General features: G+C 41.1%; 3 protein-coding genes and 1 long non-coding RNA gene across 4 annotated transcripts; 2 read left to right on the top strand and 2 right to left on the bottom strand.

Moving 5' to 3' along the window:
* Window positions 1-1,082: 1,082 nt before the first annotated feature.
* On the bottom strand, window positions 1,083-20,103 carry ZBTB11 (zinc finger and BTB domain containing 11). Its single transcript, XM_052794463.1, has 11 exons — window positions 19,672-20,103; window positions 17,029-17,264; window positions 16,126-16,357; window positions 14,134-14,948; window positions 11,553-11,732; window positions 10,822-11,058; window positions 10,290-10,434; window positions 9,099-9,216; window positions 6,328-6,486; window positions 5,662-5,837; window positions 1,083-4,282 (listed from the first exon to the last, which is right to left on the bottom strand). Exons 1-11 carry the CDS (start codon window positions 19,979-19,981, stop codon window positions 3,756-3,758), a joined length of 3,135 nt encoding a protein of 1,044 aa, XP_052650423.1. The 5' UTR covers window positions 19,982-20,103; the 3' UTR covers window positions 1,083-3,755.
* Window positions 19,980-20,726, top strand: LOC128144810 (spidroin-1-like). Its single transcript, XM_052794092.1, has one exon. It carries the CDS (start codon window positions 19,980-19,982, stop codon window positions 20,724-20,726), a length of 747 nt encoding a protein of 248 aa, XP_052650052.1.
* Window positions 20,727-23,498: 2,772 nt separating this feature from the next.
* Window positions 23,499-27,476, bottom strand: RPL24 (ribosomal protein L24). Its single transcript, XM_052794466.1, has 6 exons — window positions 27,362-27,476; window positions 27,162-27,237; window positions 25,828-25,938; window positions 24,660-24,796; window positions 24,195-24,258; window positions 23,499-23,629 (listed from the first exon to the last, which is right to left on the bottom strand). Exons 1-6 carry the CDS (start codon window positions 27,364-27,366, stop codon window positions 23,549-23,551), a joined length of 474 nt encoding a protein of 157 aa, XP_052650426.1. The 5' UTR covers window positions 27,367-27,476; the 3' UTR covers window positions 23,499-23,548.
* LOC128144963 (uncharacterized) lies at window positions 23,629-24,762 on the top strand. Its single transcript, XR_008236276.1, has 2 exons — window positions 23,629-23,960; window positions 23,999-24,762. It is a non-coding gene; the product is annotated as an uncharacterized LOC128144963 (long non-coding RNA).
* Window positions 27,477-27,500: the final 24 nt, after the last annotated feature.

The following is a 27,500-nucleotide window of genomic DNA, read 5'->3' as shown; positions in this document are numbered from 1 at the left end:
CTAAGTTCCCACTGTGTGGTCAGCAGCTGTGAGACTGGCTCCTCTATGTTATATTAATACAGTTCCAATGCTCTAGAAATTCATGGCTCTTCCTTTAATAGCCAGGAATGACACGGCTCTGTCTTTGTTTGTGGAAACAAAGGGGGGAAAAGTTATCCACATAGCACGTTGCTGTTTTTCATCTATAGTTGCATCCCTGTGGCATAGGAGTAGTTTAGTGTAGGCTACATTACTCCTTCAGCACTCAGCCTTTTGAAACCCACTTTTATTTAATTATATACTTCCCACTTAGCCCATACAGGTAACCAAGCTCACAGAAGAGTTAATAAGCTAAAAAGCTCCTAGCATTTCCCCTAGGAATCAGGATGAACCACAAAAGGTAATTGGCCTTTCTGCGACATTGATGTTGCCTTAACATTGTTGCTCTAACAGCAAATGGAAAAGTACAGGACGCCCTTCGTTCCCAAAGCAGGAGGCAGCTGTACAGCTCATCCTTCAGCCAGGAGAGTGACGCTGGAGGACAACCCCTGCTCAAATATTTGTCCCAGAGCAGCAGCCAAGACAGAAGTGCTGTATGGTGCTTGCTTCAGGGTGGCAGTGTTGTACAGAAATCCAAGTCAAGAGAAATTGCATCTGAAACAAACTAAAATGGTTACAGCTGGGTATCAGGGTGGCTGAGTGGATGCGTCCTCCACCAAGAGGTCTTGCAGCCAAAGTGAGTTCAGTATAAATACACGCTGTTTTGTTAGCTTTGTCATCTTGTATAGCCATATTCTGACACAATTTAGGAGGGCAGTGGGTTTCCTTTCCCCATACAAGTTAATTTTTTGAGCCTTAAGCAAAAATTAAAAACCATTCCCATCAGACATCTTATCTATCTATGGAAGGTGAAATACTGAGGGGGGATAAATAATTCTGCAACACTTTTTTACCCCAATAAAAGAAAAGTTGCTTGAAAGAATAATTCACGGCAAAGCTCAGTTTATTTAATGACAAATAATCATAACTTTATACATCTAACACTAAATAAAAAGAGCAGAATGTACAAATCAAATTCATTATGTACAAGAATTTACTAGGAATACTTTATAAACAGACACTTCTTATTAACTTTATTTTAAAAAAATCAAATTAAATTAGTATCAACTGCATAGTTGCAGTCTGACTTCAAACAGATTGCAGAAGGGTTGTGAACATCTTAAATTAAGAGCTGAAGCCTAAAGAAAAACATAAGGCAACTTCACACATACGGGAACAGCAAAGCTAAGAGTGACACTCCCTACTTACCTCATGCTGTTCTGAAAAGGTAAGGCACAGTATGTTAGGAAAGGGGTGCCACAACATTCAGCTTTGATGTTCCTGGCTGAGTCTTGTTTAGGAAACAACCTTTTGTAATTTTTTGTTTGTTTGTTTTTAAATGGCAGGCCATCAAGTCAGTTAAAGCATTTTTACAGTGGGTAACAATGCTCTGAAATTCAGATTCAATTCTGCTTCTTCTATAAGTTGGGCAAATAAATAAGTGCACCAAAGATTAAACTAAGGTGCTGGTAATATTCTTTCTGTAAGGTAACACACTAAATATACAAATAATGTTCTAGCACTATTTACAGCTATTTTTCCTTGAACATTTCCTCAGTAATACATAATTATTTGTAAGATACAAACACTGAAGTAAATTTTAAAGTTTACCTAGCGCTCTTTTAAATCTTTTTCCATTGCAATGGCAGTATTTTAATTTTAAGCAGGATGGCTATCTCCAGATTCTTGACCATACAAAAATTCAAGACTTACAGCTAGCAATATTTTTTTTTTTTTAAATTATTCATCTTAGTTTTACTCCATTTGGTAATTAGAAAAGAATACAATTGTAAAGAGCTGCAGAATGTATAAATAACTACATTACTTCTCTGTGGGAAGACCTTGACCTTTGAAATAGTCATCTACAGATTAATTTGGATCCAAGGCAGGAACTCAAACTACGTATTGCTTAAAAAATTTTCAACAACTGCTTATCTACATGCTTGCAAAGTATAAAAAAAGAACAGTCCATTCTGTAGCTTGGTAGACAGATACTCAGTTAAGTAAGATGAAAGGTAGAAATACTAATTCAAATGAGGTGGTTAATTTGTCACAGGGTTTGCTTAAACTTTGTTCAGTGGATCCATTTCATAGGTAGCACAGAGTTACATGCATGTAACTTTATTTATGAAGTTTACCCTGCAATATTACAGGCTTCTGGCTCCTTGGGTATCTTGCTGCTGTCAAAGTGGGGAAACGTTTGATAATACTATAGACTGAGAACAATTTAAAGAATACAGTTCTGATTGTTCATGTGCATAGCACATTCAGTTACCTTGACAGACATGCTTCTTGCTTAAAAAAACACCCAAGGAAAGAACAGCGGAAGAACCCACACCTCGTACAGATTAAGCAGCACACTGTTCGTGGTATTAAATCAGGGACGTTTAAACTTGGGCCAAGCGTGGCTGTGATTCATGCTTACTCACAGGAACACCTAGTAAGAATTCTTCCATCTATGTGGTGTAACACCAGGTAATTAGTTTGCTCTAGAAGCATTTTCCTACTGCAGCAGTAGTAAGGTCTTCTGGAGACTCTGGTAATTTTGAGACAAATTTAATTTTTACCCCATACTATGATTTTCATAGTTCTCTATCCTGATATTGCTATGTGTCCCATTTGGGAATTAGCAGGGCTCCTCCTTTCAACACAATACAAGACAAGATCGGTTTGTTAACTAGCGGGACTTCTTCAGTATATTTATATTCCCAAGTATGCCATTACACCTTTTTCATTTGAGAGTTTCTACATCAAGTGTAATGCAAAATTAGAAACATCCATCATTAGGTTGCCTGCTTTGGATACATACAACAATGCAGGCAATATCTTCCTTTATGCAACCAAACATTAAATGAAACATGGTTGTGCATAGAGGCTTAAGTGTAAGCTCCTTGCTTACAAATAAAAAGCAGTTTACTTCTTTAAGTAATCTCCCTGCAGTGGGCTGTGCTCTGGTCAACTTAAATTCACAATCCATCTCAGAGAACCACTTCCTCTGACTTCAGTGGACCCCTGCCCATCATCTGTAAAACATTATACAGCATTTTGCTGAACCTTGGACCTGCCATCCACCAACCTGGAATTTAAATAACTTCTTCAGACCTGGGATTCACTAAGTGCTGATGGTGCATCTAAGCAAAGAAAAAAGCCTGAGATTTTCTGTGTGTCGCATGAAGCATACGCTGCATGAAGCATTCTAACACCCCCTTGTCTTGGGGAGTAAACAGGCAGAATCCAATACAGGTAATTTGCTTACAAACTTGATGAAATGCACACAGAAACAAAAGTAAAAAAAAATGCTACCAATAGCTGTGCATTTCTATTTTTTAGTGCAGCGTCTTTAAATTTTTTTTTCCTTTTCGTTTTTGTAAAAGTTACAGCATGATACTTACTCCATGACACAGAAAACATTATTATTCCAAATTTTTTTTTTTTTTTTTTTTTTTTTTTTACAGTTATGGCCAGTGCGGAAATCTGCCTTCAAAGCCTTGGCCCACACTGAAGCATCTTAACTTTTTCCCTGTAACACATGGTGCAGTATTTCGTCACCAAGACATTCAGTACTGGGGATTAACTGTTTGAAAACAGGCATCACTGTAAGCCTCAGATACCCAGTTAAATACTTTGCTCTCACAGATCATAAGACCTCACCCTTCTTGCTCTCTCATATACGATATTCAGTCTGTCTTTGTAACATGGGCCACTTCTACTTCGACAGTTTCAATGGCCTGTGTCACTTCAGCCATTTTCTGTCCTTGCTGTTGAGCCAATACATAATTTACCACCTGCATGATGCTTTGGTCAGAAAGAGTAGAGACTGATGTACATTCCTCAGTAGCTGCAACTGCTTCGATGGCTTCAAGCGTCTCTCCTGTCACTACCACAGTCTCAATCTCACCACCACCAACGCTAATCTCAGTTTCTTGTTCCTGCATGTCTGCTGCTACAATGCTGATGGCATGCTCCACCTGCGTCCCCTGGTTATGAAACTGAAGAGTATCTTTTTCCAGCATAATTTTGCAGGGTACGTAGTCCCTGTGAAACTTGGTCATGTGCTTCCGTAGCGTCCGGGCATCTATGTAAGCTTCGTTGCACACTGGACAGACATACGGTCGTTCTCCAGTATGCGTCCTCACGTGACGCTTCAATGAACGTGCATCAGCCCAGGCTACTCCGCAAGTTAGACATTCAAATGGCTTCACACCTGTTCTCAAAGGAAAAGCAAGGAAAAGATGACCGTCAGTGTTTGTAAATATGCATGAGCAATTATGAGAAGTGACTGGGAGAACAACAGTATAAAAGAACAAAAGAAATACTGTAACTTTTTCCAAGTAAGAAAGAGATCTTGTTTACCATTTCTGCACTACAATATAACGCAAGCATAATACATTCAATGGTGAGATTTTCCACAAGTGCTCTGCCCAATCTAACATTTTGTTTTTCAATTTTTTTTCTTTTCTAAATCCCTTTTAATGCAGTTTCTCCCCCATTTTAAGTGCATACCGCTTAATAAAATTCTAATTATTTTTTGCCAGTGATGCCTTTCTGAAACCATTTTTTTCTTCATAGAATTTGTCACTTACACTTCTAGTCACCCTTTGTTTCTGTAAATCCTTCTATACACCTCTCATCAAACCAGCACTTTCTCTAGTTCGCTTGTAATGCCATCTACAGCTTTTTCCCTCCTCCTCCACACCACGTATGTTCAAATACCGCACCTGATGTTTGTATAATCTTATTCTCCCTTATAACATCTGTGTTCTGTGGTCTGTAGTATCTAATGGAGCATGTGGGTGGCAAAAAACACTGTTTCAGTACTGGCTTTTCCTCTGTAACAGTTACTGTAGATACAGGCTAGATACCTATTACAGGATACTTTCTCTGTTTAGAAACAAACACAAAACCTCTATTTCAGTAGTTAGACAGCTATTAGATTTGCTCTTTAAAAGGAGACATGCTTCAAAAAAAGTGATTTTTACCCTAAGATAGAAGTATATATAGACTTTCAACACAGCTAGAACATCCAAATACTCAAAAATCAGTATCATACTTCACATCTAAAGTAAAAATGCACATACTTTCTAAAAAAACTATAAAATGTTTTCATATTTTCCCCAAACATCATATAGTTTAGTGTTTGTTATAAATCAAGAAGTTGACCAATTTACAACAGTGGTTCTTTTTTTAAATTCAGGCAAATCACTCTCCTGTTTGAAGAATATTTTGTTAACTGTGTGCACCTTTTGAACTGGAGAATGTTTTACTCCATCCAATTCTTTGCCAGATACACATCTTTTAATCATTTCCAAAAAAAGTTCCTTTTCCATTAAAGTTCTGAGAAGGACAAGTTGTCACTGTCCCTGTGTGTGACTGCAGGTTTGGGAAGATCCAAACAGCCACTTCTGGGAATCACTGGAAGCAAGTTAACAAACCAGAACTAGCATAAAACTAACCAGAGGATCTGTAAGAACTTCTGTGTGTCTTGCAACACAGGACATACACAGACTCAAAGAAACAATTACCCTTTTCTCCGGAATATTTTTAGGGGTTGAAGGATGTCATGACTACTTGTTTTCTACATACCTTCATGATTGTTCATGTGCCTCCTATATTCCCGGAGTTGTGTGAATTTTCTTCCACAATGCTCACAAACTCGTTCCAGATTTTGTTTTGCTCTTCCTTTTTTACCATGTGTGGCTTTCTTTACATGTCTTCTGTACAAAGCTTTCTCATAAAATTCTTTACCACATATATTACACCTAAAATGCGTTAAGTGAGAAATCTATTGAAACCATTATTCTATGCTTATGTTATGCTTTTTAAACCAAGATGCTCTTTAATTATAATAGGCAAAGTTTAATGGCAATACCATCTCATATGACAAATAATTCCATTATTAGAAATAATATTGTTAGACTGAGCTACATTTTGTCTTATTCACAGCCACAAATCTTCCACTTACTGTTCTAGAGAAGTGAGATTACATACATACAAAGCATTTCTAACTTCATGAATTATATTTATCCTCTTACAACTTCATATGTAGTAGTTCCAGGATTGTGCCAGCAGGTTAACAGTTGGACCACACTATTGAAGTTATCTATCCATTCTCAAGTAGTCAAGACCCCAGTCAACATCTATCAATCAGTACTTTAACAATGGACTAGGCAGTTCCTTGTTGACTGCTGTGGATCTGTATAAGCTCATACTGATTAGTACATTTCAGTTCTTAAATGAATTTCCTCTTACCTATAAGGGTCTGTGACAGAATGAGACTTTACATGAGAATACCAGTCTTTCTTCCAACTGTAACATTTTCCACAGAACTGACATTGAAATGGCTTCACACCTAAATGTTTATTCATATGCTGCCGAAGATCTCGAGCTTCATAGAAACTCTTTTCACACCTGTAACAATAAAAGTTTTAGCATCCCATATAAGAAAGATCTTGGTGATCCTGATTTCAAAGACACTGGAACCCTCTTCAATAGCAACTGAAGACTTTGAGAAGACACCACCTATAGTGTCATCAATATCTATATAAAGCACAATCCCTTTACAAACTAGGGAAAATTAAAAGGAACAGCAGCTTATCTGAAAGTCTGGAATATAACTTGAGGACCTCTAAAACACTTTTGTCTGTTACGGGTAACTATATTCCTTCTGTTATTTTTATGGGAAATAATCAAAGGCAAACCGACTGGAAGACATCAGAAATTTGTATTATACTGTATGAACTTATGAGGATATTAACAGTTTCTTCCCTTAACCAAAGAGGATTAGTTATTGATACAAAGATAATCGGGACTTGCTGTTTGTAATGCTCAAATGTATTTTTTTAGAAATTAAAAACCAAATTCAGAATCCTACAAGAAAGCATCTGAAAGTAGCGATACTCATTCTTTAGCTTGCTGTTTGTATATATTTAAACCCAGGCAAATTCCTAGTTTTCCTTCACTTATATCTTACCATAGTATGACTATATAGAAATACAAATTGCTAGCTCCCCTTAGTATGACAACTACAGAGGTCAGTCTAATCAAAGACATGCTTTCTCCCTTTGAAGGGAATTCTGCTCTTCAGACAACTTTGCCTGATCATCTGCATCTCTTCCTCATGTAACATCATATACCTGTATGACTCAAGAAAGGACAGAGGCAGAGAAATGCCAGCAAGCAAAGGTGGAGGATTCACCTTCTACAGCTTATCAACCTCTGGAATGAGGGAATCTCAAAATTCCCAACTTCCAGTGGAATCTGAAAAGAAAAAAAGCTTCTATACAGGAACAAAACTTTTAATATTACATTTCCCGAAGAACGGGCATTCTGCAGAGCAAAAAAGACTTCTTTGCTTTGGGGGGGTGTGTGAAAAGAGAGCGGGGGGGGGGAAGGTGATGGTTCCTGAGCCACCCAAACAACCTCCTCCTCCTAGGCTGGAAAAACTGACAGCTCCAGTTCAAATGGGGCGCTCAGGGATCCTGGGTTTACAGATCCACATCAAAAAGCATCACAAAGACCCCTGAGGATCTTGAATGGCGTCGGCACTTGGTGCTCTCCCCTCAAGGATTGCATATTTGGAAAAGCCATTAGAGAAGTAAAAAACTCAAGCAACCACAACCGCCACCCTCTGACACTCTCATGCACTACTGCAATTTAATCAAATACCTACTGCACTGGAAAACTTCCATGAATATTTTAGGAAAGTAACTCACGTTCAGCCTTGTTCAACTGGGCCAGAAGCTCAAACTCAAGCCTGGCAGGGAGACTTACATACCAAGCCACCGAACTAGAAAACTGAAGTCTGGTTATTGCTTAGTGAAGCTCTCTAAACCATTTGTGACAACATGAATTACATTCTTAGTAGAGATCTTCACTGTAGTAGAAACAAGGACTATGTCTGTTTTGAAATAGTTGGAGAATCAAAATATCTTTTCTGTCAAGGTAATCTTTTGCATCTATGACTGTACTGCCTTGAGTAAAAAATTTTTATTTTTTAAAATACATTTCTCCTTCAAAACCAAAATTGCCTTCCCTAGCATGTTTCATTAAACAGTTCTGTCCCTGTTGTGGGCCCTATTAACTCTATTCTTTGTATTTCTAAGATGGATATTTTTAGCATTACAAAGCACTAAATAGAAACATTGCTGACAGAATTAAAGTGAGTTTTAAGCAGTTAGAAAATATAATTTTTGCCAGCATGCAGCAGCACTACCAGAGATACTTTACACAATACTTTAGATTAAAGCTTTCTTTAAAACCATGAGTTGCATACAGGCAATCATATCAATTGTACAACCCCTCTTAACACCAGAGAGAGTTTTCCAGACACCTAACTGACAGTTTGGAAATTAAGCACCACTTGTGCTTTTGCAGGTCATTTGAAAGGTTCTCCTACAGCCTGCTTGGTCACGGAAAAAGTATCCATGTTTTGCTAACGCACTAGGAGACATGCTATTTCCAGTTACAGAGTTTCTGCTAGAGTCCAAAATGCAAAGATATTTGAGTGGTCATTTAAGTTCTATAATCAAGTTAACTGCAATATTCAATAAGTCTTAATTTATGAGGTTCCTGCAGAGCTGTTTGCTAAACACAGTGTGTATTGCAATGCACACAAGTACATGACATCATAGACCATATAGGAAATTTTCATATTAAACTGAAATCAACTATCACAGTAAAAAAGGGCAAGAACAGGCTGAAGGCCCTTTGCCTCTGACAAGCTTACCACTCTATCTGTCCTATAAGGGAGCTTTAAAACCACATAGCTACAAGTGCACGCACATTCATTAAAAAACAACTGTATGAAACTAGAGGTAGGTAACAGTTAAAAAACAAGCTTTTGCTCTCCAATGCATGTATTAACAAAAGTGCATTCTTCACTCTTATGCTTTAAAAGTCTTATTCCAGGCCAGTGAACAGCTTTACGCTGCAACAACGAGCTGCTTTTAATCTTTACAATTACTAAGATCATTGCTGTTAAGAAAAAAAGCCCACCAAAAAAACCCCACCAAACAACTTACTGAGTACACTGATATCCACGAACTTCAGGCTTTGGCTGGTGCTTCTTTATGTGTTTACTGAGTCCTGATGCCCTATGGAAAGATTTTCCACAGATGGAGCAAAGATACTTGGATTCTCCTGACAAAAACAAAACAAAACATGTTACAAAGCCAGGCCTCCATATCTCTGGAGTGCTTTGTGAGAGTGTTTTTTTCTTCTCATGTAATTTATCTTAAGTAATTAGAGCAGTGCTACAAAGAGAATTTGGTTTAATTACACACAGATGGAATTCTTAAGTGTATTTTGTGTATGTGCCAATGTAATAATACACAGAGGGCAGAGTAGCAACACTTTAAACACAGGTACAACATTGCAGCTACTAATCAGTCATCAAATGTGAACAGCCTGAAAAATTGCCTCCTTGTGTGAAAAAAAACAAAGCAATTGCCTGTGTTCATATAATATGCAACTTCTCCAGCAATGCAGCATTGCTTACAGATGACTTACATCTTGAATTTGTGGAACACCACCTTAAAATAAAAGTTTTCCACTCCAATTCACCAATTTAGGAGTGGTGAGTACTAATATAAATTCCTTCATTTCTGGAACAAATTGTCTTAACAGAAACAGTCTCTTACTTTTGAATCCACCCAACTCGAGACAAGAAACAGACAATTTCAACACATTACAATTTGAAAACTCTTCTTGTATTAAATTATTATATTGTCATCTTTCACATGCTAAGATCTTTCAAGATACCAGGTTTTATGAAATTTCAGTATTAGTACAGCAAGTCTTGTAAAACATAGATGGAGAGTCTCAGAGATTTAACTTAGCATGTTTTCCTCTGAAAAGGTAGGCTGGAAGTGCAAGTGCTCCAGAACATTCCAGCCTGTTACCCATCTTTGTTGAATTGACATGATACAGGCATAAATACATACATAAAAACAGAGGAACAGACCAACCATGATTCCCTGTTCTTATATAGTACGTTTGCATAGTAACATTAAGCTATGGTAAAATAAGCCCAGCAAATAAACGTAAAATGACTACTTACCTCTATCTCAGCTGCCTGACCAGTGGAAGAAAAAGGAGAAACTACTATTTATTTATTTTTTTAAACAGTTCCTTTGACACTGAAGAACAATGTTAAAGTTCAGCAGCATACAATAGCCAACGAAAGTAAAAGGATACTCTTTCTCATAACTTACCTGTATGAATGCTCATGTGTTCCTGAAGACTTCTTTTTGTGACAAAAGACTTCTCACACAAGTCACACTTGAACTGTTTCTGTACTTCATGGAGAGCTAAGTGCATTTTTAATCCATGCTTATATGTAAAGGTCTTTCCACAAACCTAAAAAACCCACAACCAGTGGAATAGGACAAATAAAACTAATTATGTAATAGGTGTTCAACTTCAAACAAAACAAGATCTCCTGTATTTCTAGGGAACCAGGATGGCCAAGCCTGTGATTTCCCACCAGTGGCAGAACTGGTCTGTTAAACAAGAATACTCAAGGGAAAACATTCTTCTAGACACAGGAATATGAACTTTCATGATTCAACTTAATTCTAGTTTTCTCAGTCTTGGACTACAAGAATTTTCATCAGGAATGTTACAGTAGTTTTGCCCATTCTTAAGTGACCTAAATTAAACTAAATTTTACGACAGAGTGTCAATACTAAAATATCAAGAAAACATTACTAATTTGATTACAGAGTAAAATGGCTTTCTCTTTACCTTGCATGCATGTGGTTTTACACCTGTGTGTTTGAGCATATGTATTCTGAGAGAATAGAGCTTGGGTAGAGTTCTCCCACATATATCACATATAAATTCCCGTTTAGTTCTCCCTTTCACCGAAGACACGCCTGTCTCTTCTACACTAGCAGCTGCAGTGTTCACTTCAGTCTTCCGAGTGTGCCGGACAAGATGGGCTCGCAGGGAGGCACCATACTGGAATTCTTTTTTACACAACTAGGAAAGAAAATATTACAATTTTACTTTGCATTTAATACTCAAAAATTATTTCAAAAAAAGGTAATCCAAGGTTTTAAGTATAGTAATATGATTAGCTAGGTCTATAACCTGACTCCAGTAGGCATTTTAACTCAGGTTAATTAATAGTTGTAAATTTTGAATTTTATGGCTACTGACAGAACCATATCCCAATGAGGCTAACTTCCAGGCTAATCTAAACACAGATGCAAATTTACTAGTAAGGTTAAAAGTAAAGCCCACGCCAGCACTGTCTTGAGCAGCAAGCATACTCCCATGTCACACGGTGCTGTCAGGCCATGTGGCTGCACCACATTTTACCCCACCTCAGCCAGATCAGGGCTGCATCTGCCTCTGAAATCCATGAAGAAAATAAATATATGTACAAAAAAAGGCAAGAAAAATAATTACTGTCATTGCTGAATGAATTTTCATAAAGAGGGAGGTTTACAGACAAAAACCCCACAACTTACTGGGCATTTATAATCTTTAGATCTTTCATGTTTCAGTGTGTGCATTATAAGTGCATAGCGCCGCTGGAACACCATTCCACACTCAGTGCATTTGTGCTGAGCTTCTACTTCATTATTTTCTGTGGTATCTCTTCTGGGCTGTTTCATTTTTTTCCCTCTTTGTACCAGCTTCATGGCAACCTAAGTTGGAAAAACATAACCCTTGAATGAACTTCACTACACTGCATTTCATACTTCCTCTACAAGTTAGTACTAAAAGCTGATGTTTCTGTGTGTTACTGTAACACCACCTAATTTTGCTCAGTTTACTTTGCTGCTAGAAAGTTACCCCCTTTCAGTTCACTGCAAAACTACAGATCTCATGGTGGGTGAAAAACTGGTCTCATTTTAAAACCATAAACTGATTATAATTATAGGCAGACAATGACTTACCAGTTCAGAGGCAACTAACTATTCAACTCTGAGTAACTGCCTAAGTGAGAGCTAAGGGATAGTTACAAAGGAACCATAAAGTACTGCCAGTCACAATTTCTATCAAATGTTTCCAACCCCTTCCTAAACTCCAACTTCCCTTTCAGTATTTACACTTGCTTTACTATAAGTCATCAGATTAAAAAAAAGTGGCCTAACTAATTTTTACCAGCCAGCAAAAACTGAGTTATTAATTAACCAGTAAAAAAAAAAAATTACTGTATTTAAACAAAGTTCTTTCTGGTTAAAAGCATTCCAGCTTTACTAGTGGTTTTTTGTTAGGCACTAGTGTTGTTTTGTTAGGCAGTATTGGCAGTGCTATCTGGAGCTGATAAGCTTGTTTTCCTTTGTAGAAACTTGCTGTCAAATTCTTTAAAAGCCAAATAGTAAGTGAGCAGGCTGAGATTTCCTGTAATAGGTATCTCCCCTTCAGGTTTCTGAGAATAAGGCAAGGGAAAAAAGTACAATGCATCCCCACTTCTTCTTCTTGTTCTCTCAACAAGTGAGGTATCAGTTTTTGAAAACATACTAGCCCTTCCATGTCTCTCAAGAACAAACTGAAACTCAGCACAGGGACAATATTTTCTTTTTTAATTTTGCTGTTGCTCTGAAAATTTATGCAAACTTGGCTAAATTGTGAAGCCACAAAAATAATTTTGTTCAGTAGATGATTAGTAAGAGCTTGGAAAATAACCCGTTCATACAAAGCATGCTTCATCCCCAACATCTCCATGCCAACTGCAATTACTGTAATTCAAAAGTCAGCAGCATTTTTCCTGCAACCTCTTTTTCCTGTTATTCTTCCAGCATCAAAACCGGGAACTCAGGAAGGAGTGTCTCCTTCCCAATGCTTACACGATATCCAGTGCCATGGGGAGATGGGGGCAGGAATGCATGAGACAAAAATGCTAAAAGCTATGAAATGAGTTAGGAAAGCAAAAACCTATTCTGAATCCAATTCTGAGAAATCATCTAAACCAAGTTCTGTTTGCCATAGGTGGCCACTGTCTGTAGACCTCATCTGTCAAGGGGCCACATTTAAAAACTGCAAAATAAGTTAACAGGAGCTCTTCCCAAAGGTAGATAGATATTCCCCCTCCCAAAACAGAACAAAAACTTGTCATTCTCCAACCATCATAAATAGGTTGCTCAAATATTTTGATTGTTCTAGTTTTAACATCTGGACTTTAAGGTGTCCATCTGTTAAAGGAGACTAACGCTACAATTTCTATCTACAAGGGCGTTGTAATGATAACAAATTATCCCCCTGTGTGCGGGACTGGTGGCTCTAGTATGTAGACATCTCACAGAACACCTCTGGAAATTAACAGTTCTTTGTAATATTCAGCCAACATGAAATGAGTAAGGCAAAGTGTACTCTATCACAAAAATGAATGCGTTAATACTCAGCGAGGTGAATGCCAGCTATCCGCAGGCACTAAAAGAGGAAACGTTCCTCATGGGGAAAGACTAAGAAGACTGTTTCATTTAAAAAAAAAAAAAAAAATTGAAAAAACTAGTTCAATTACTAAACATTTAATATGTCCATGTGCTAGAGTTTTTAATAGCAGTGCTCTTTGAACCTTTTTTTTTTTTAAACTGACCCCCTCTGAAAGTAGCAGGACTGCATTATTGTGACTTATGACTATGTCTTAAGATCTACATAGGATGTCAAATTTTTCATCTCCAATGCTCTGTTTTCAAGTCTTACCAAATGTAGGGTCTCACTTCTCTAACAGATAAATACATTTGTCTATGAGTGACATACACACATGCTAGTTAAGAATTAAATTCCCAGATCATTAAGAATTTTAGGGAGAAGATACACCTTCTGTCCAACCATAAGAAGCTGTGAGAAGATACTCAAGCTGGGCTAAGGTCACTGAGCATTGTAAAGATCTTCAACATGGAAGCAATTTTGACGCCAATGGTTTGGGGTTTTTTGCACAACTGTCACATCTTAGAAGTTACTTTGGTTTGCAGTAATGTTAATCGCTCAAAAAAGAAAAACATTTGCCAGATAGTGCTTGGAATCAGGAAACAGTCTTTTCAGATTGGTCTCGAAACACTGGACGATTACTGACAACAGGCCTAAAGACAGATAGAATACCTGCTGAATTGCAGATTTAGGATTTGTCTTTCTATTTTGCAGTTTTTTTTCAATTCCTTTATGTAATCTGATATATCCCCCTTCACTAACAGAACGCTGGCGAAGCTTGCTTTTGTAAGTATCATCTTGGCTGGAAGCTAAACTTTCGGGTTGTGAAACTGGAATGCTCTGTTCTTTACTTTGCCTGCCACGTTTTTGCTTGAGTGTTTCTGAGGAGTCTTCAGAAGCGGTGTCCACATTTGCTTTACCACTTTCATTTTGATCTGTCTCAATTTCCATTTGACTTTCTGTGTCCATGGCTTCCACAGCTGATGGCTCAGCCTTTATGACAGACACAGTGCTATTTGAAATGCTCTCCGGCAGCTGCATCTTGACGTAATTTTCAGTTGTTTCACACTGCTCCACAGGCTTCGAAAGATCATCTGGAGTGGCCTCCGCAGGCTCTGGGGGCAGGAAGTCAGGCTGGGGTGCTGCTGCCTCCTCTGTCCCAGCAGAAGAAGGAGCTCCATTCACAGCTACTGGCACTTCATTGGCTGCGAGCTCAGGTTGCTCAGCACCGTCCACGGGCTGCGTCCCAACTTCAGTCTGCTCTGGCAAATTTTGTGTTGACTCTACTGTTTGAATATCTCCCTTTTGGTACACTGTAATTTGTTTCTCTTCCATCTGTTTGTGCACATTTTCACAGATTTCAAGGACTTCTGACATGAAGAGATGCCGGGCAAGCATGGCCACTTCTGCCATACTACAGAAGTCAAAAGTTAATTCTGAAGTATAAGCAAATTCCAACAGAGGTAGGAAACTGGACTTGCAGAACCCTACCAGGAATAAAACAAGAGATTAGAGCAAACACTGATGACCCCGAATTACACCAAAATATCCACGATGGATACAACAGTTCACCTTTGATATGGTTAAGTCTGAAATTTAGAGCGAAACACACTTGCAAGTAACACTGAAGCCCCTCCACTGGGACTCAATTAATTGTCATTTATGCAAAAGCATCCTCCTTGTGTATTTTCTATGTGGAAGTAAGCTCTGACAACTTTTCCAATAAGTAAGTAGAACTGAGGTAGTTTCACAATAAAATTCTCTAGAAGAATGTTTCAAGATGCTGGGAGAGCCACAATATTTCTGGAACAGATTAACCCTAATTTAACCAAAGTCTTTCTGGACCTGCTACATTCAGAAAGTAGTCAGGACTTAAGTAACAACTGCTGTGGCAGAAAAATAAGACAAGAAAGTGGCTAATGAAAAAAAATAAAGATATGGATATATAGATAGAAATGCTTAAAAATAAGCATTTGGTATTATTTTCCACAGTTCTGTAAATCATAAATCAAATATTTAATTTGGGGGACCTTCTGGACCATCATACTAGAAATCTACTGTTCATGCATGTCTATTCTTCATGCAGAGACAGACACAGTTAAGAAACTAATGAGAAAGCAACGCACTAGGCATATGTTCTGTACAGTATTCTTCATCACTATAAAGCTGTTTTTAGAACATTTATTTTAGGATCGTCTCCTATCTTTAAGGTACCAGAAGGTTTGAGAAATAAGCAGAAGCATGTATAATAGCGTTTCACAGACATAAGAAACAATTTAGTATTTGTTCAGTTAAACAGCTCTCTGACAAGCTAGTCAACATCCCCTCTTGATGTATTCAAGCATTTGATTATGTTCCCTTTTTTAATGTTTGTGACTAATACAAGGAGAAAATACACCTAAGCAAGGTAAAAATCAATCCAAAGCTTCTCAGAAATTTTAAGATGAAATCCCATAGTCCATTCAATATGGAAGATCAGATTATGCAAAACCAGAGCGATCACTTTAGCATTAAAATCCACACAAAATATTTTTAGATTAAAAGAGAGAAAAAAACAAGATAAAATATTTGGTTTTCTTGAACACTCAAAAAAGACTGAATCAAATACTGTACACCTTACTTAGGATATTATGACTTCTAGCTTTGAAACCCACAACAATTCACCTGACAGATCCACTACAGCTTCATGACTAGAGACAGCTCCCTTTTCAATGAAGAGCTCTCGGAAGTACTCGCTGTTGGCTGCCAAGACAGATTTGTGAGCTTTGTACTCCTCTCCTTCAATCAGCAGAGTCACATCACAGAACTGATTGGAAAGCCTCTGCTGATTCAGTTGGTTTAAGACTGACAGACAATGTTTGGAAGATGACTGCTTCACAAGGCCCTTACTGTCAACCTGTCATAAACAACATTATGAGAACTTCATTACATTTAGACTGTGCCTTTTTAAGCATTCACACTGAAACACAGAAAAGGATTATTTTCTGCAACCATACAATCAGTTCAAGCCTGCATAAGATACAGCTTAACTTTACTATTGTTTTCTTTCTTTAAATGCGTCAAGTTTCACCCTCCCTCCAAACATAGTTAAAACAGACAACTGGAAAAATGGGAAGACACAGATATTCAAACAGTTCTTTGACCATATTTTTCAATACTACAGTCTGAAATAATTTCTAGATTCAAAAGCCTTTACACGCATATGAGCCCCCAGTTACCAGCAAGAATTTTATATCTAAATATAGCATCATTTATTAAGGAACAGATATAGATTCCATGAGAACCTTGTATGTGATGCTTTACTACTTATACTTTTACCATTCATTTTCCCTTGGGTCTTATATGCATAAATAGGAGTCGCGGTGATTTTATTTTCCAAAGACGACATACTATAATTAATTTCATGTCATATATACCAGCAACCCATTTCCACATACTGAATATCTTTGGCAAAATTTATGTCGTCTCATTATTACAAGATGACCACAACAATGGAAAATAAGTACGTGACTAAGAATGCATTAACAAACATCTTAAATACATTCAGAGGTAAACAATGGTACTTACAAATACAAGCTCATGCTTCGCTATTGGCTTCTTCTTCACAGGCTTTGGGGATGCAGCTGGGATTGATGCTGTATTACTCAATTCATCATCTGTTTCATTACTGTCTTCATGAGATTTTGCATCCAGTCCTAGTTCCTCCAGCATTTCAGAAGGGTCTGACAGAGATCTAGAGCGATCTAGCTTTTGCTGGCACTTGCTGCATTCTTTAATGTAATCTTTAACCTGCTTAAGAATACCTAAGAAAAATTAATGGAGCTTAATTAGGCTTCTAATCTTCATTCAATTTACCTTAAACACGTAATTAAATATGTAGGTGATTAGCAAAGCAATATTACACACATACTGACAAAAATGAAGTCAGTCACCTACACTTCCGTTCTCTGACTTCTTTTTACCAGTTCTGCTTCTCTCACACCATCGTATGATATTGTATGTCACTACTGTAATGCATAGTTAATTTGAGATACAACGTTTAGAATATCACTATATCAAGCAGCCTCCTAGAAAGATTCTTAAGGCTAGAAAAAATATTGGTATTTATACATTCACCCTAAGAATCCCAAGACAATGAAAACTGTAACTTAATCCTACATTTAGCCCACACAAGTGGATCTCAGCTTTTCCTTACTGAACAGGACAAGAATTGGAAGGCTCACCTAAGGGCTTTCGCAAAATTGGGACCAGCTGTGTTATATGCAATGATCCTGATATGTATTATTAATAACAATTTAAATCAATTGCTTAAGATTTTGGGTTTTTAAGAAATTGATTTCCTACCAGCACTTTAACCGGTGTAACTGAATAATTTTAGATACTCAATAGTTCCCAAGCTCAGGGTCCTCTTCTAGGTACCAAGGCATTTTCAGTGTATGGCTTTCAACCCACATTCATTTTCTTCACTAGGACAACATAAAAGCATACATAACAGCCGTGTCTCTATAGTTCAAAATCTAGCACAGCTCAAAAACTTGGCTGACATAGGCTTGCGCTGTTCACACCTTTTCAGAGCATGAGATGCACCATCATTACATGCATATCTCTGTAAGGATCAGGAAAACACAGACTTCAGGCAACCCAAGACATTCCAACCTAAGACATTCATGCCTATTCCAAACATTTTTACGTTTCCATGATTTCACCTAAAACCAGGGCTAGTTCTCAGAACAGGTGGTCTCTGATCTTCAAATCACATACCTAACACCCTTCCTGGCCACTGGGCCTTACTCCAGCCCATTGCTTCCCAGTTACAGAGCAGACAGACACAACAGACTGGCACCCATCTCAGGATGATGACTGGGTTAAAGCTGCTGTCCACTAGCAGCAGAAGAGTATTGTAATGGCAGGGGAAACCAATGCTTTGAAGGAGACAAAGATAAGAAACATAACGCGTGAACTGAAAGCAGGGCACGAATTTTAGTATTCTCAGTGCAAGAGAAATAAGAGAACATAGGTTGTGCAAATAAAGGTAACCAATAAGGTCAAAAGATGCATAATACAGAATGCCCTCTTCTGACAAACAGAAGAAATACTGAGGTCCATGAAGGAAGTTTCCAGCATAGGACAACAGTAGATGCTAGAACAGTCGAATATTGGGCAGACGATGAGAACCAGATAAAGGCAAGGAGACCACCATCCAGAATAGGTGTAGCAACTTTGAGACACCAAATCGTTTTTCACATCTAAGATCTTCAAGTCAATGAGATCTGGACTGGAAGGATGGGCTGCAGCTAGAGCAAAAAGCCTCCAAATTAAGATAGGGAAAACTAAAGCTGAAATGACAGCCTTGCTGACTGATGGATGAAAAAAGCAGAAAAAGAGAAGCAGTACAAACAGAAACTGGGCCCTGGGCAGCAGAAAAGCAGGATATTTGTCTAACGGCTACATCAGACTAAAAGCAGAACACCAAATCCAAAGGGAATGCAGATACCAAGTCATTGGCTCAGCCAAAAGAAGGCCCTGACTGGGAATTATTGATGTTCATACACTACTGTTTCTAACAGCTATGACATTACTCAGGACCCAACTGAGAATTAGTTTGGCCTTTTCAGCTTTTCATTGGAAGAAAGAGACAAATGTAACAACGAGTGCAAGGACTACGAATCGTCACTGGCAGCTCTACTACTTAAACGTGAACACCATCCACATGCTAGCTGGAAGCGGTATTATGAGGTTAAAAGCTGAACTAGGTCACACGGAATGGATTATCGCCCTATACAGAGCGTACAAGTTGAGAAATCGCTACCTTAAGCGGGCTGTATGCAACACTTGAATGGGGACAGTCACGCTCTGGGTTTCCATACGTTTGAAGCACCACTACTGAATAAGAAGCCACAGGACAATTTGCTGACCACGGTGTAACTCGCACAGCGAAGCCTGCCTCTTGAGGAGCAACCCACAGTCGCAGCCCACAGGCTCTGCGCTTTGAGATGGAGCGTTGAAAGGCACCCGTCAGTCAGTACGCGACAGTCCCCTCCTGCCTTCTCCAGGGAGGGTACGCTGCCATCCTCCTCACAAACCCGAGCCGCCCACCCTGCGCCGCAGGGGCCGTAACCCGGCCTCCGCCAGCTGCCTCCCCCCGCTCTCCCTTCCCGGCGGGGCTTCTCCCTCCCGCCGGCCGCCCCCCCCCCGCCCTCCTCGGCTCACCTCGCCACCAGTACTTCTGCGAGAGCCCCTGCCAGGTCTGCAGGCGGGTGCGGTGGGCGCCGTCGGGCGCCAGGTGGGCGGCGCGGATGAGGCGGGCGCGGCGCTCGGCCTGCAGCACCACCTCGAGCTCGGCGAAGCGCTGCTGGTCCCGCTGCCGCCGCTGGTAGTAGAGGGTGCCGCCGCGCACCACGTAGCAGGCGGCCGCTTTGCGGATCTTGCGCTTGGCGTTGCCCTCCGTTCCCGGCGCGTAGGGCTCCCGCTCGTTGGTCAGGTAGCGCAGGATGGCCAGGTAGCTCTCCTCGCTGGACATGGCGGGGCTGGGGGAGAGGGGGAAGAGGAGGACGGCGCGGGGGGGGCGCGCACACGAAGGGGCGGCCTCCGCGCCCTCAGAGCCACGCCGGGCTTCCCCCCTCGCCGCCGGGCAAGGGCACGGCGCTGGGCACGCCGCTGTCGGAGGGGGAGGAGGGTCAGGCTTTCGCCCCCGGGGCGGAGGCGGCTGCGGGGCAGCGTCTCCGCGCGGGACGGGGCCCGCCCGGGCCGGTCACACGCGGCGGGCCCGTGGTGGGGAGAGGCGCCCCGGCCCTCGCCGGGGGCCCCGGGGGGGCTACGGAGGCGCCTCCCGGGGCGGGGAGAGCATGCGCTGCCGAGGGAAGGAGGACGGGAGGCTCCCGGGCCTCCGCCAGCCCCTCGCCCAGGCGCGGGGAGGCCGGAGAGCGCGGCCCGCGGGTCCGGCGGGAGCCAGGCCCGGGGGGGGAACTGGAGTTTCGCAGCCAGCGGCGGCGGGTGGGAGGGAGAAGCTCGGGCAGCAGCAGCGACGGAAAGACAAAATGGCTGCTGCACAAGAGGAAGTGAGGTCAGAAGCCCGCGCGCATGAGAGGGGGCGGGGAAGGGGCGTGCGCTCAGGGAAGGCGCAGCACGCAGGGGGAACAAGGCCGCCATCTTGGGACCGGGCAATGGAGGGGCCGGGCGGAAGGCTGCGGGCGGCCATCTTAGAGGCGGGCAAAGGCTGCGAGGGCGGGCGGGGCCGTGCCGCTGGAAACAGGGAACGCTCCTAAATAAATACTTTTATAGCCCTAGCTCCGAAACGAGCGGCCTCCACTTCAAACTTGCCTCGGGTGTAGGAGCTACGAGAAAATTAGAATCGCGATTTCATGTTGCAGCGTGAGCGCACCGATCAGGAGCAGCACAGCCGGCGACAGCTGCACCAGCGCGGGCGGGGCGGCACGGCGGCTACGTCTCGGTGCAGAGCGTGCTCTTTTTTGTGAAAGGAAAGAAGGAAAATCTTTTGAACGTCAACTGCTGGTCTTCCTCGTCCGAGTTCTGAGCGGATTTTTACACCCGTAACAGAGACGTGAGCCGCAGGATGCCGGCGCCCAGGCAGGAGCGTAGCCAGGAGCTTCCCCCGTGCTCAGTACTTGCAAGACGGCCTCTGGAGTACTGTGATCCCCCCAAATACAAAGGTACTGACTGGACGGAGCGAGTCCGAGTCCGGCAGAAGGCTGCAAAGATGGTCAGGGATCAGAGCACGAGGGATGAGCCGAGGCTGAGAGCCGGCGTTTTTCAGCCTTGAAAAGAGAAGGCTTTGTGAGGACCTTGCTGCTGTCCACAGCTACCTCACCAGAGGATCCAGAGAAGATGGAGGAAAACTCGTCAGAGTTGCATAGCAAAGAGGCAGCAGGCACAGGTTAGAGCACAAGAAATTCTAGTTGTATATTAAGGATTTTTTATTTTTTTTTAAACCGTGGTGGTTGTCAAATATTCAAACACATTGCCCTAAGAGATTGTGGAACCTCTGTCTTTGGAGTTGTTCTTGACTCAGCTGAGCAACCTGATCTAAATAGACATGCTTTGAGGAAGGGGTTGAACTAGATGACCTGTGGAGGTCTTTTTCAACCTAAATTATTCTGTGGGTCTATGAGAAATTTAAGTATTCCGTTTTTCATGATAAATATTTAATAGAGGATCAATTACATTGCATTAGGTAAACACAATGACTTTAATTTATTAATTTCTGTTAATTTATTGCATTTTATCTCTGTTTGAGCTGAATAATGTGCAGTTATACCAGGTTAACACCCTGCTCTGAACAGCCTGCCTCACTCAGTTGAAGCATAGCTTGAGAGGAGTAACCTGATGGGCTGTTATTCTTTATTCCCACCACATCAGTCAGAAGTCATGAATAAACAGCAAGGAAGAGTAATCTTAAAGCATTTCTGTGCACCTCTGCAGTAACACCAGGCAGCCAAAGCCTGCAAACTTCAAAGCATTAACAAATGCTGACTTACTAATTAGTCATATCTGACAATCAATTCCTAGATACCATTAATGGTATTTCAAGCAGATTGTTTGTAAAAGCTCATCTTCACGTTCAGCTTTTTAGCTGAAAACTTTCACAAGCAGGCATGCAGTCTACCACGTGCTTTATACACAACAGTGATACAATCAGCATTTTACATAGTTGTCACTAGCATAGCTAACTTTCAGTGGTGTTTTCAGCCTTCAGTTTTAAACGATTAAGAATCCCTTTCCCTAAAACAGCAAGCAGTTTTCCTTCCCCTCTTTTCTGCTCCAGTTTCTGGCTCCTTCACTTTCAAGTGTGTTAACCAGTTTAAAAGCTTTCAATTTATTTCTAAACATGAGTAGCTCCTATACTTTTTTTAACAGCAAACAGCATAATTGTTTGGAAGATAATGGTGCAAATTCTGCTAATGCAATCAAGCTAGACCTATTTTAAATGGGTTGCAACCTTCATCCAGACCTGTATCTATTTTATTAATAAACCCAAAACAAAGTATGATACGACTCAAAATATAACCCATAACCCAAATTGCCCATTACAGTCACTGTGGTTTTGAGGCCCAAAAGAACTGCAGGAAGCAAAACTACGAAAAGACAGCTTGCTTTCCTAGTGTAGTAAGATAACAAAGCAAGCCGTCAAAGCTAACAGGCATTAACTTGTGGCATCAATAAATTGAGAAGTAGCTGATCCAGAAAATAGAGGAGGCTTGTCTTCTATGCTTCCAGTAAGTCAGAGGACATTGCTTTGCAAAGGCTCTTACTGTCCATCAGAACTACAGCAAAGTTTGGGCACCATAGTGTAATTACTGAAGTAGACAGATACATACTTCACATGAAGAATTTAACAAATGGCCACTACCTCTCAGGGTGGGAGGGTGGGGAATTACTAAAGGGAACCTCTACCTGCATTCTGGAAGTTAAATATCCATCTAAATGGGCTTGAAGTAAGCGTATACCATCAGCTGCATTTGAAGCTCATTCAATATTCACAGCCATCCTTTTCCTGACAGCAGCTTCCAGCAATCCATCGTTTTGTTACTTCCTGACCCAGGAGCTGCATGTGAACCTTTGTGCTTAACAGCCACGTGGTCTGTGAAACCATCCATTCCCTTTTTTCAACCTATTCCTCCTTTGATCCTCTACAACATCTTGCTACATGCGTTCCACAACACAAGCAGCACATTAGCTTGTTTACGTCACAGATGGTACTGCTTCAAACCCTCTTTAGTTTGTATCTCTGAGCTTAGAAACCTCTTTTTATGCCATTTGTCATAGGTGCAGAATAAACTTGTACTTATGTGCTGTTTTGTCCTTCAGGCAAGAACAGCTCCTCAAACATCAGCTCCATCTTCCCTGCCACCTGAGTCATTCATTAAAGTCTTACGAAAAGTATGCTAATACAGCAGATTGTCTAAGAAACCAAGTGTTTTATGGCAAGATGTTTTTCAGTCTGCAAAACCAGACTTGGTTATTTCACAAATTAATTCTCTTCAGTATATCTCACACAGTTGAAGAGAACATGGCACAAGTTATGAAAGTTAGTCCGATGTTTATTCAGCACAACTAACAGTTTAGCAAGTTAGCGCTTTCCACCAACACGGGGAGCAGAAACCTTGACTGGTTTCACAATCTTCTGCTTAGGTGCTGCCTTTGTAGGAGCCTGTAGAGAAATAACAAAGTATGAGCAAAGAGAAGCAATTTATCTGCAGTCCTGAAGGCATCTGTGTGTATTTAAGATTCTTGCAATTAGGCAACTTAGATCAGATTAGAATTGCAATCTATCAGATTAGAATTGTGTTAACAGGTGGTTACACACATAACCACTGTAAGCCTACAACATGTATGATGCCAACATATGGTATTAATTCATAAGTAATAATGAAATAGATGCTAGCATTCATCAATATATTGTTACCAAGTTCCTAAATAGTGAAGATGTCACATCCAGACAAGTTATTAGCTATCAAGAATCTCTGACATATGGTAAGAAAGTTGTTTTACTCTAATATTTATTTCTTCTGTTAAACAGGTTCATTTTATTGAGCTGTTTGGGTATGTTTAACTTTAGCACTAAAGTTTGGTCAAGGTGCTTCCAGATCAAAAAAGATAAGCAAATGCTTCTTCCAAGCACAAATGGGGATTTCCAATTAAGCACTGCAACAGAATGTTGTGTTACAACACGGTATATTCTATTTCATGATTTCTATCCACCTACTGCATCTTACCTTTGCAGCAGAAACAGCCGTTTTCTTGGTTGCCTGCTTAGCCTTCTTGGCTTCTTTTGCAGCCCTGTTAATTCACAGAAAAACAGTAACAGTTATCCGTGTCTGCCATTCACTGTTTCTTTGTCTCAGCACTGTAAGAACTCCCTAAGATGAGGAAAGGAATGCATTATTTCAGGTTTATTCTCTGCATTCAGTACTCTCTAGGGAGATTACTACAGAGACAGCAGAACTGTGTGTAACAAAAGGGGTATTTTCACAAAGGGAGAGGGCAAGAAGAGATCCTCCTCTGCTGCTACTATCTCTTGCTGAGATTACTCAGTATTACCTCCAAACATACTGATTAAAGAAAAAACCACAAAAAAGTTTATAAAACATGGAGCTCATCTAGAGTTTAAGCTCTTGTAGGAAAAGCATTAATAATCTTTGAAAAGCCTGGGATAGCTCCACTTATCTCTGATTTCTCACCTAATAGCTTGTTCCCTCTGTGCCTTTCGTACTTCGGGCTTCTGATTTCGTTTAGCCATAATCTCAGCTAAAGATGCACCAGTGATAGCTCTCTGAAACTTAACAGCACGACGTGTGCGCTTCTTTTGTATCTCTTCCTAAAATGGCAGAAGATGAAGACAATTAGGATCGCAAGACATTAAATAAAAGGCTAAAGACAATTATGGAAACAAGCTGCTATTAAGACTGAAGCTATTATAAAACTGTGTACAGAAGTAGAATTGTACTCCCCACTTTGGAGATAACTGATTTCTTGATTTGCCAAAGCAGTTGAATAGCTAAAAAACAATGTATTCTCCTCTGCAAGGTATATAAAAAAAATTATTTTGGAAGAATGTCACAAGTTCAGCCTTCTGTAACTCCCAGAAAAAAAGGGGGGGAGGGATAAAGTCCTCTGATGGAATCTTCTGAAAGGAAGACACTTGTGACGTGTTTCAAGCGGGATCACGGTGCCGGGCAGCAGTGTAAGCCATCGAGGATCAACTTTCCTTCTTCAAACAAACTGGTAAAAATATTGACTTATAACACATACGTAAGCCTTTCTAAATGCTCTTTTGCTGTGCAAGTTTAAACAAGACCACTGAAAATACCTCATGCTACATGCCTTATTAGTTTATCTTTTTCATGCAATGTCAACCACATAGGAAAGACCTCCTACTAAGTTACAGCCCAAAGTTTTCAAGAAGGGTACGTGAAAAGTTCCCCCACCCTCTAACCCCCAAAATCAGCTCTCTATGCTATCACCATTCAGGAATTTTACAAGTCCAAACTTTTAGAAAGTCTGCGTATTAAACAGCATTACCCACCTTCTCTAAAAACTAATTTTTTTAAACATACGCCATTCATACAATTGTTAAAATCTACTGTGCTTCCGAGTGGCCCCTCAAAGAAGCGACACAGTACAAATACAATGCTTTTGCTGAAGTGGTTACCTTTCAAACATGCAGCAGCATATAAACTCATGTAAATGCCCTTACATTTTCACCATTATTGGCCAGTCTTCATCCTGGTTGTATGGGTCATGCTTCTGCTGAACACCAGCATACTGAAATTACCTCTATTCTAACAGACCAGTGACCACACCTTTTGGCAGAGAACTTTAGAGTGCCATTAGTTGGTATATACTTACTGACTGTCCTTTCTTGTGTTTACGCCTATACAGAACAGTCCAGTTGATTTGACGGGGGTTTCTCTTGGAAAGGAATGCAGACTCACATTTTGCATTCAAGAACTGAAAAACCTGGGAAGGTAAAGTATTTTGTGTAAGTTTTGCTTCTTTGAAAGACATTATCACAGTTTACATTAACATATCAAGTAATTCTTTGATTCAGTGTTTTTCAACAGTGATGCTTTTGTATTTCTTTACACAGCTCTATCAAATAAAAATTTTAGAAGATAATTTAAAAAATTTAAGGTTTGGAATTTTGTTCCATTGATCAAACCGATCTCTTATGAGGCATTCCAAAGCAGCTGAATTTTTTGGAGGAAAGCTCACATTACCACTTGCATCCACTGCTGCACTGTACTCTAGGCACAGCAGGAATAGCCATTTCCAGCATCATACTTTTCAAGTGTCTGTCCTCAAGTAACTATGCATTTCCTGTATGTGTAAGGGAGTCAAAACTTGGCCTAAGGAACACACGGACACCAATACTCCACCCAATTCGTTCTTGCATAGTTACACTAACTTTCTTGCCTAGAATAACAGGCAGAATTAGCAGGCTGATTTGTTATTAGCTATACAATTCAATTTGAAGTATACACTAATTCCCAGGAGAGCACCCGAGAATTCAACCAGTCTATTTACTTAGTTGTCATTTCCCAGGAGATTCTGTACAGCAAGATGACTGTACTGGTATGTCCAAAACCCAAATCCTCCTTTTGTAGACATGAATACTGTATTTCTATTTATGACAGTCCTATCTGTGTGAGATATGGGAGCCTGAAAGGGCTCTCCTCCCTATTTTATGCCAATGATCTGCACCCAACTTATTTGCAAGGCCAGCAAGTCTCAGCATTAGATGCAGTATGTCCAAGTAGCATTTTTTACAGAACTTCGGTACTTCAGACCAGATGCTTTAAGACAGCCTTCTCCAACCGCAACCTAAACCCGGCTCAAAATCCCAAGCTACGGCACGAGCACGGTTCTCCCGCGGGCCGGGTCTGACGGCACTGACGACACCTGGACACGCCGACAGAGGCACAGCGGTGCTGTTCTCCCGCCGCTCCATACCAGCGATTCGGGCAGACGCTACAGCAACGCCACCGGCGGCCCCGGGCAGCGCCTCAAGTGCGAGGCCTTCGCTTCCCCCAGCACCGCGCCGGCCTCTCCCTCGCTCTCTCAGGCCTACCGTCCTCCCCCCTTCTGCAAGGCCCGCTCCTTCTAGCCCCTGCCGCCCGGCACCGCGGCCGCCCCCTCCCCGCGGGGCTCGCCCTGGCCTCCCCGCCCGCCCCCGGCCTCACCTTGCCGTCGGTGCGGGCGTAGCGGCGCCCGTGGCCGGGGTAGATTTTGTACCCGCTGAAGCTGCACAGCTCGACCCTGCGCAGGAGAGAAGAGTTAGGGGAGAGAGCGGGTTAGCGGAGGGGGAAGGCGCGGCCCTCCGGCGGCCTGCCCGCGGCGGATGGCCCCGGATGGGGCGGCGGGGAGCCGCCAAGGTTCTTACTTCATGATGGCGGCAGCTCCGAGGCGGGCGGCGGCCGGGCCGAAGAGGAAGAGAGGGTGACGGGAAACGGCGTTCCGTGCGCCGCGCGCAGCACGCCGGGACGGCTCCCGCCGCGCAGGGCCTGACGGGAAGGGAGCGG

This window comes from Harpia harpyja, chromosome 8 (genome assembly GCF_026419915.1).
Source record: "Harpia harpyja isolate bHarHar1 chromosome 8, bHarHar1 primary haplotype, whole genome shotgun sequence".
Taxonomy (NCBI): Eukaryota; Metazoa; Chordata; class Aves; order Accipitriformes; family Accipitridae; genus Harpia; species Harpia harpyja.
This window is presented reverse-complemented; position numbering and strand designations above follow the sequence as displayed.

What these genes read in the sequence shown, in the direction of transcription:
- ZBTB11 (XM_052794463.1), bottom strand. Translation starts at nt 19,981, where the DNA reads ATGTCCAGCGAGGAGAGCTACCTGGCCATCCTGCGCTACCTGACCAAC. An exon ending in CGAAGCATGAGCTTGTATTT is followed by an intron (nt 16,358 to 17,028) that starts GTAAGTACCATT and finishes TGTTTATGACAG; the next exon opens with GTTGACAGTAAGGGCCTTGT. An exon ending in TAAAACCACATGCATGCAAG is followed by an intron (nt 10,435 to 10,821) that starts GTAAAGAGAAAG and finishes TGGGTTTTTTAG; the next exon opens with GTTTGTGGAAAGACCTTTAC.
- LOC128144810 (XM_052794092.1), top strand. Translation starts at nt 19,980, where the DNA reads ATGGCGGGGCTGGGGGAGAGGGGGAAGAGGAGGACGGCGCGGGGGGGG.
- RPL24 (XM_052794466.1), bottom strand. An exon ending in CAGAGGGAACAAGCTATTAG is followed by an intron (nt 24,259 to 24,659) that starts GTGAGAAATCAG and finishes GTGAATTAACAG; the next exon opens with GGCTGCAAAAGAAGCCAAGA. An exon ending in CGGCTGTTTCTGCTGCAAAG is followed by an intron (nt 23,630 to 24,194) that starts GTAAGATGCAGT and finishes ATTTCTCTACAG; the next exon opens with GCTCCTACAAAGGCAGCACC.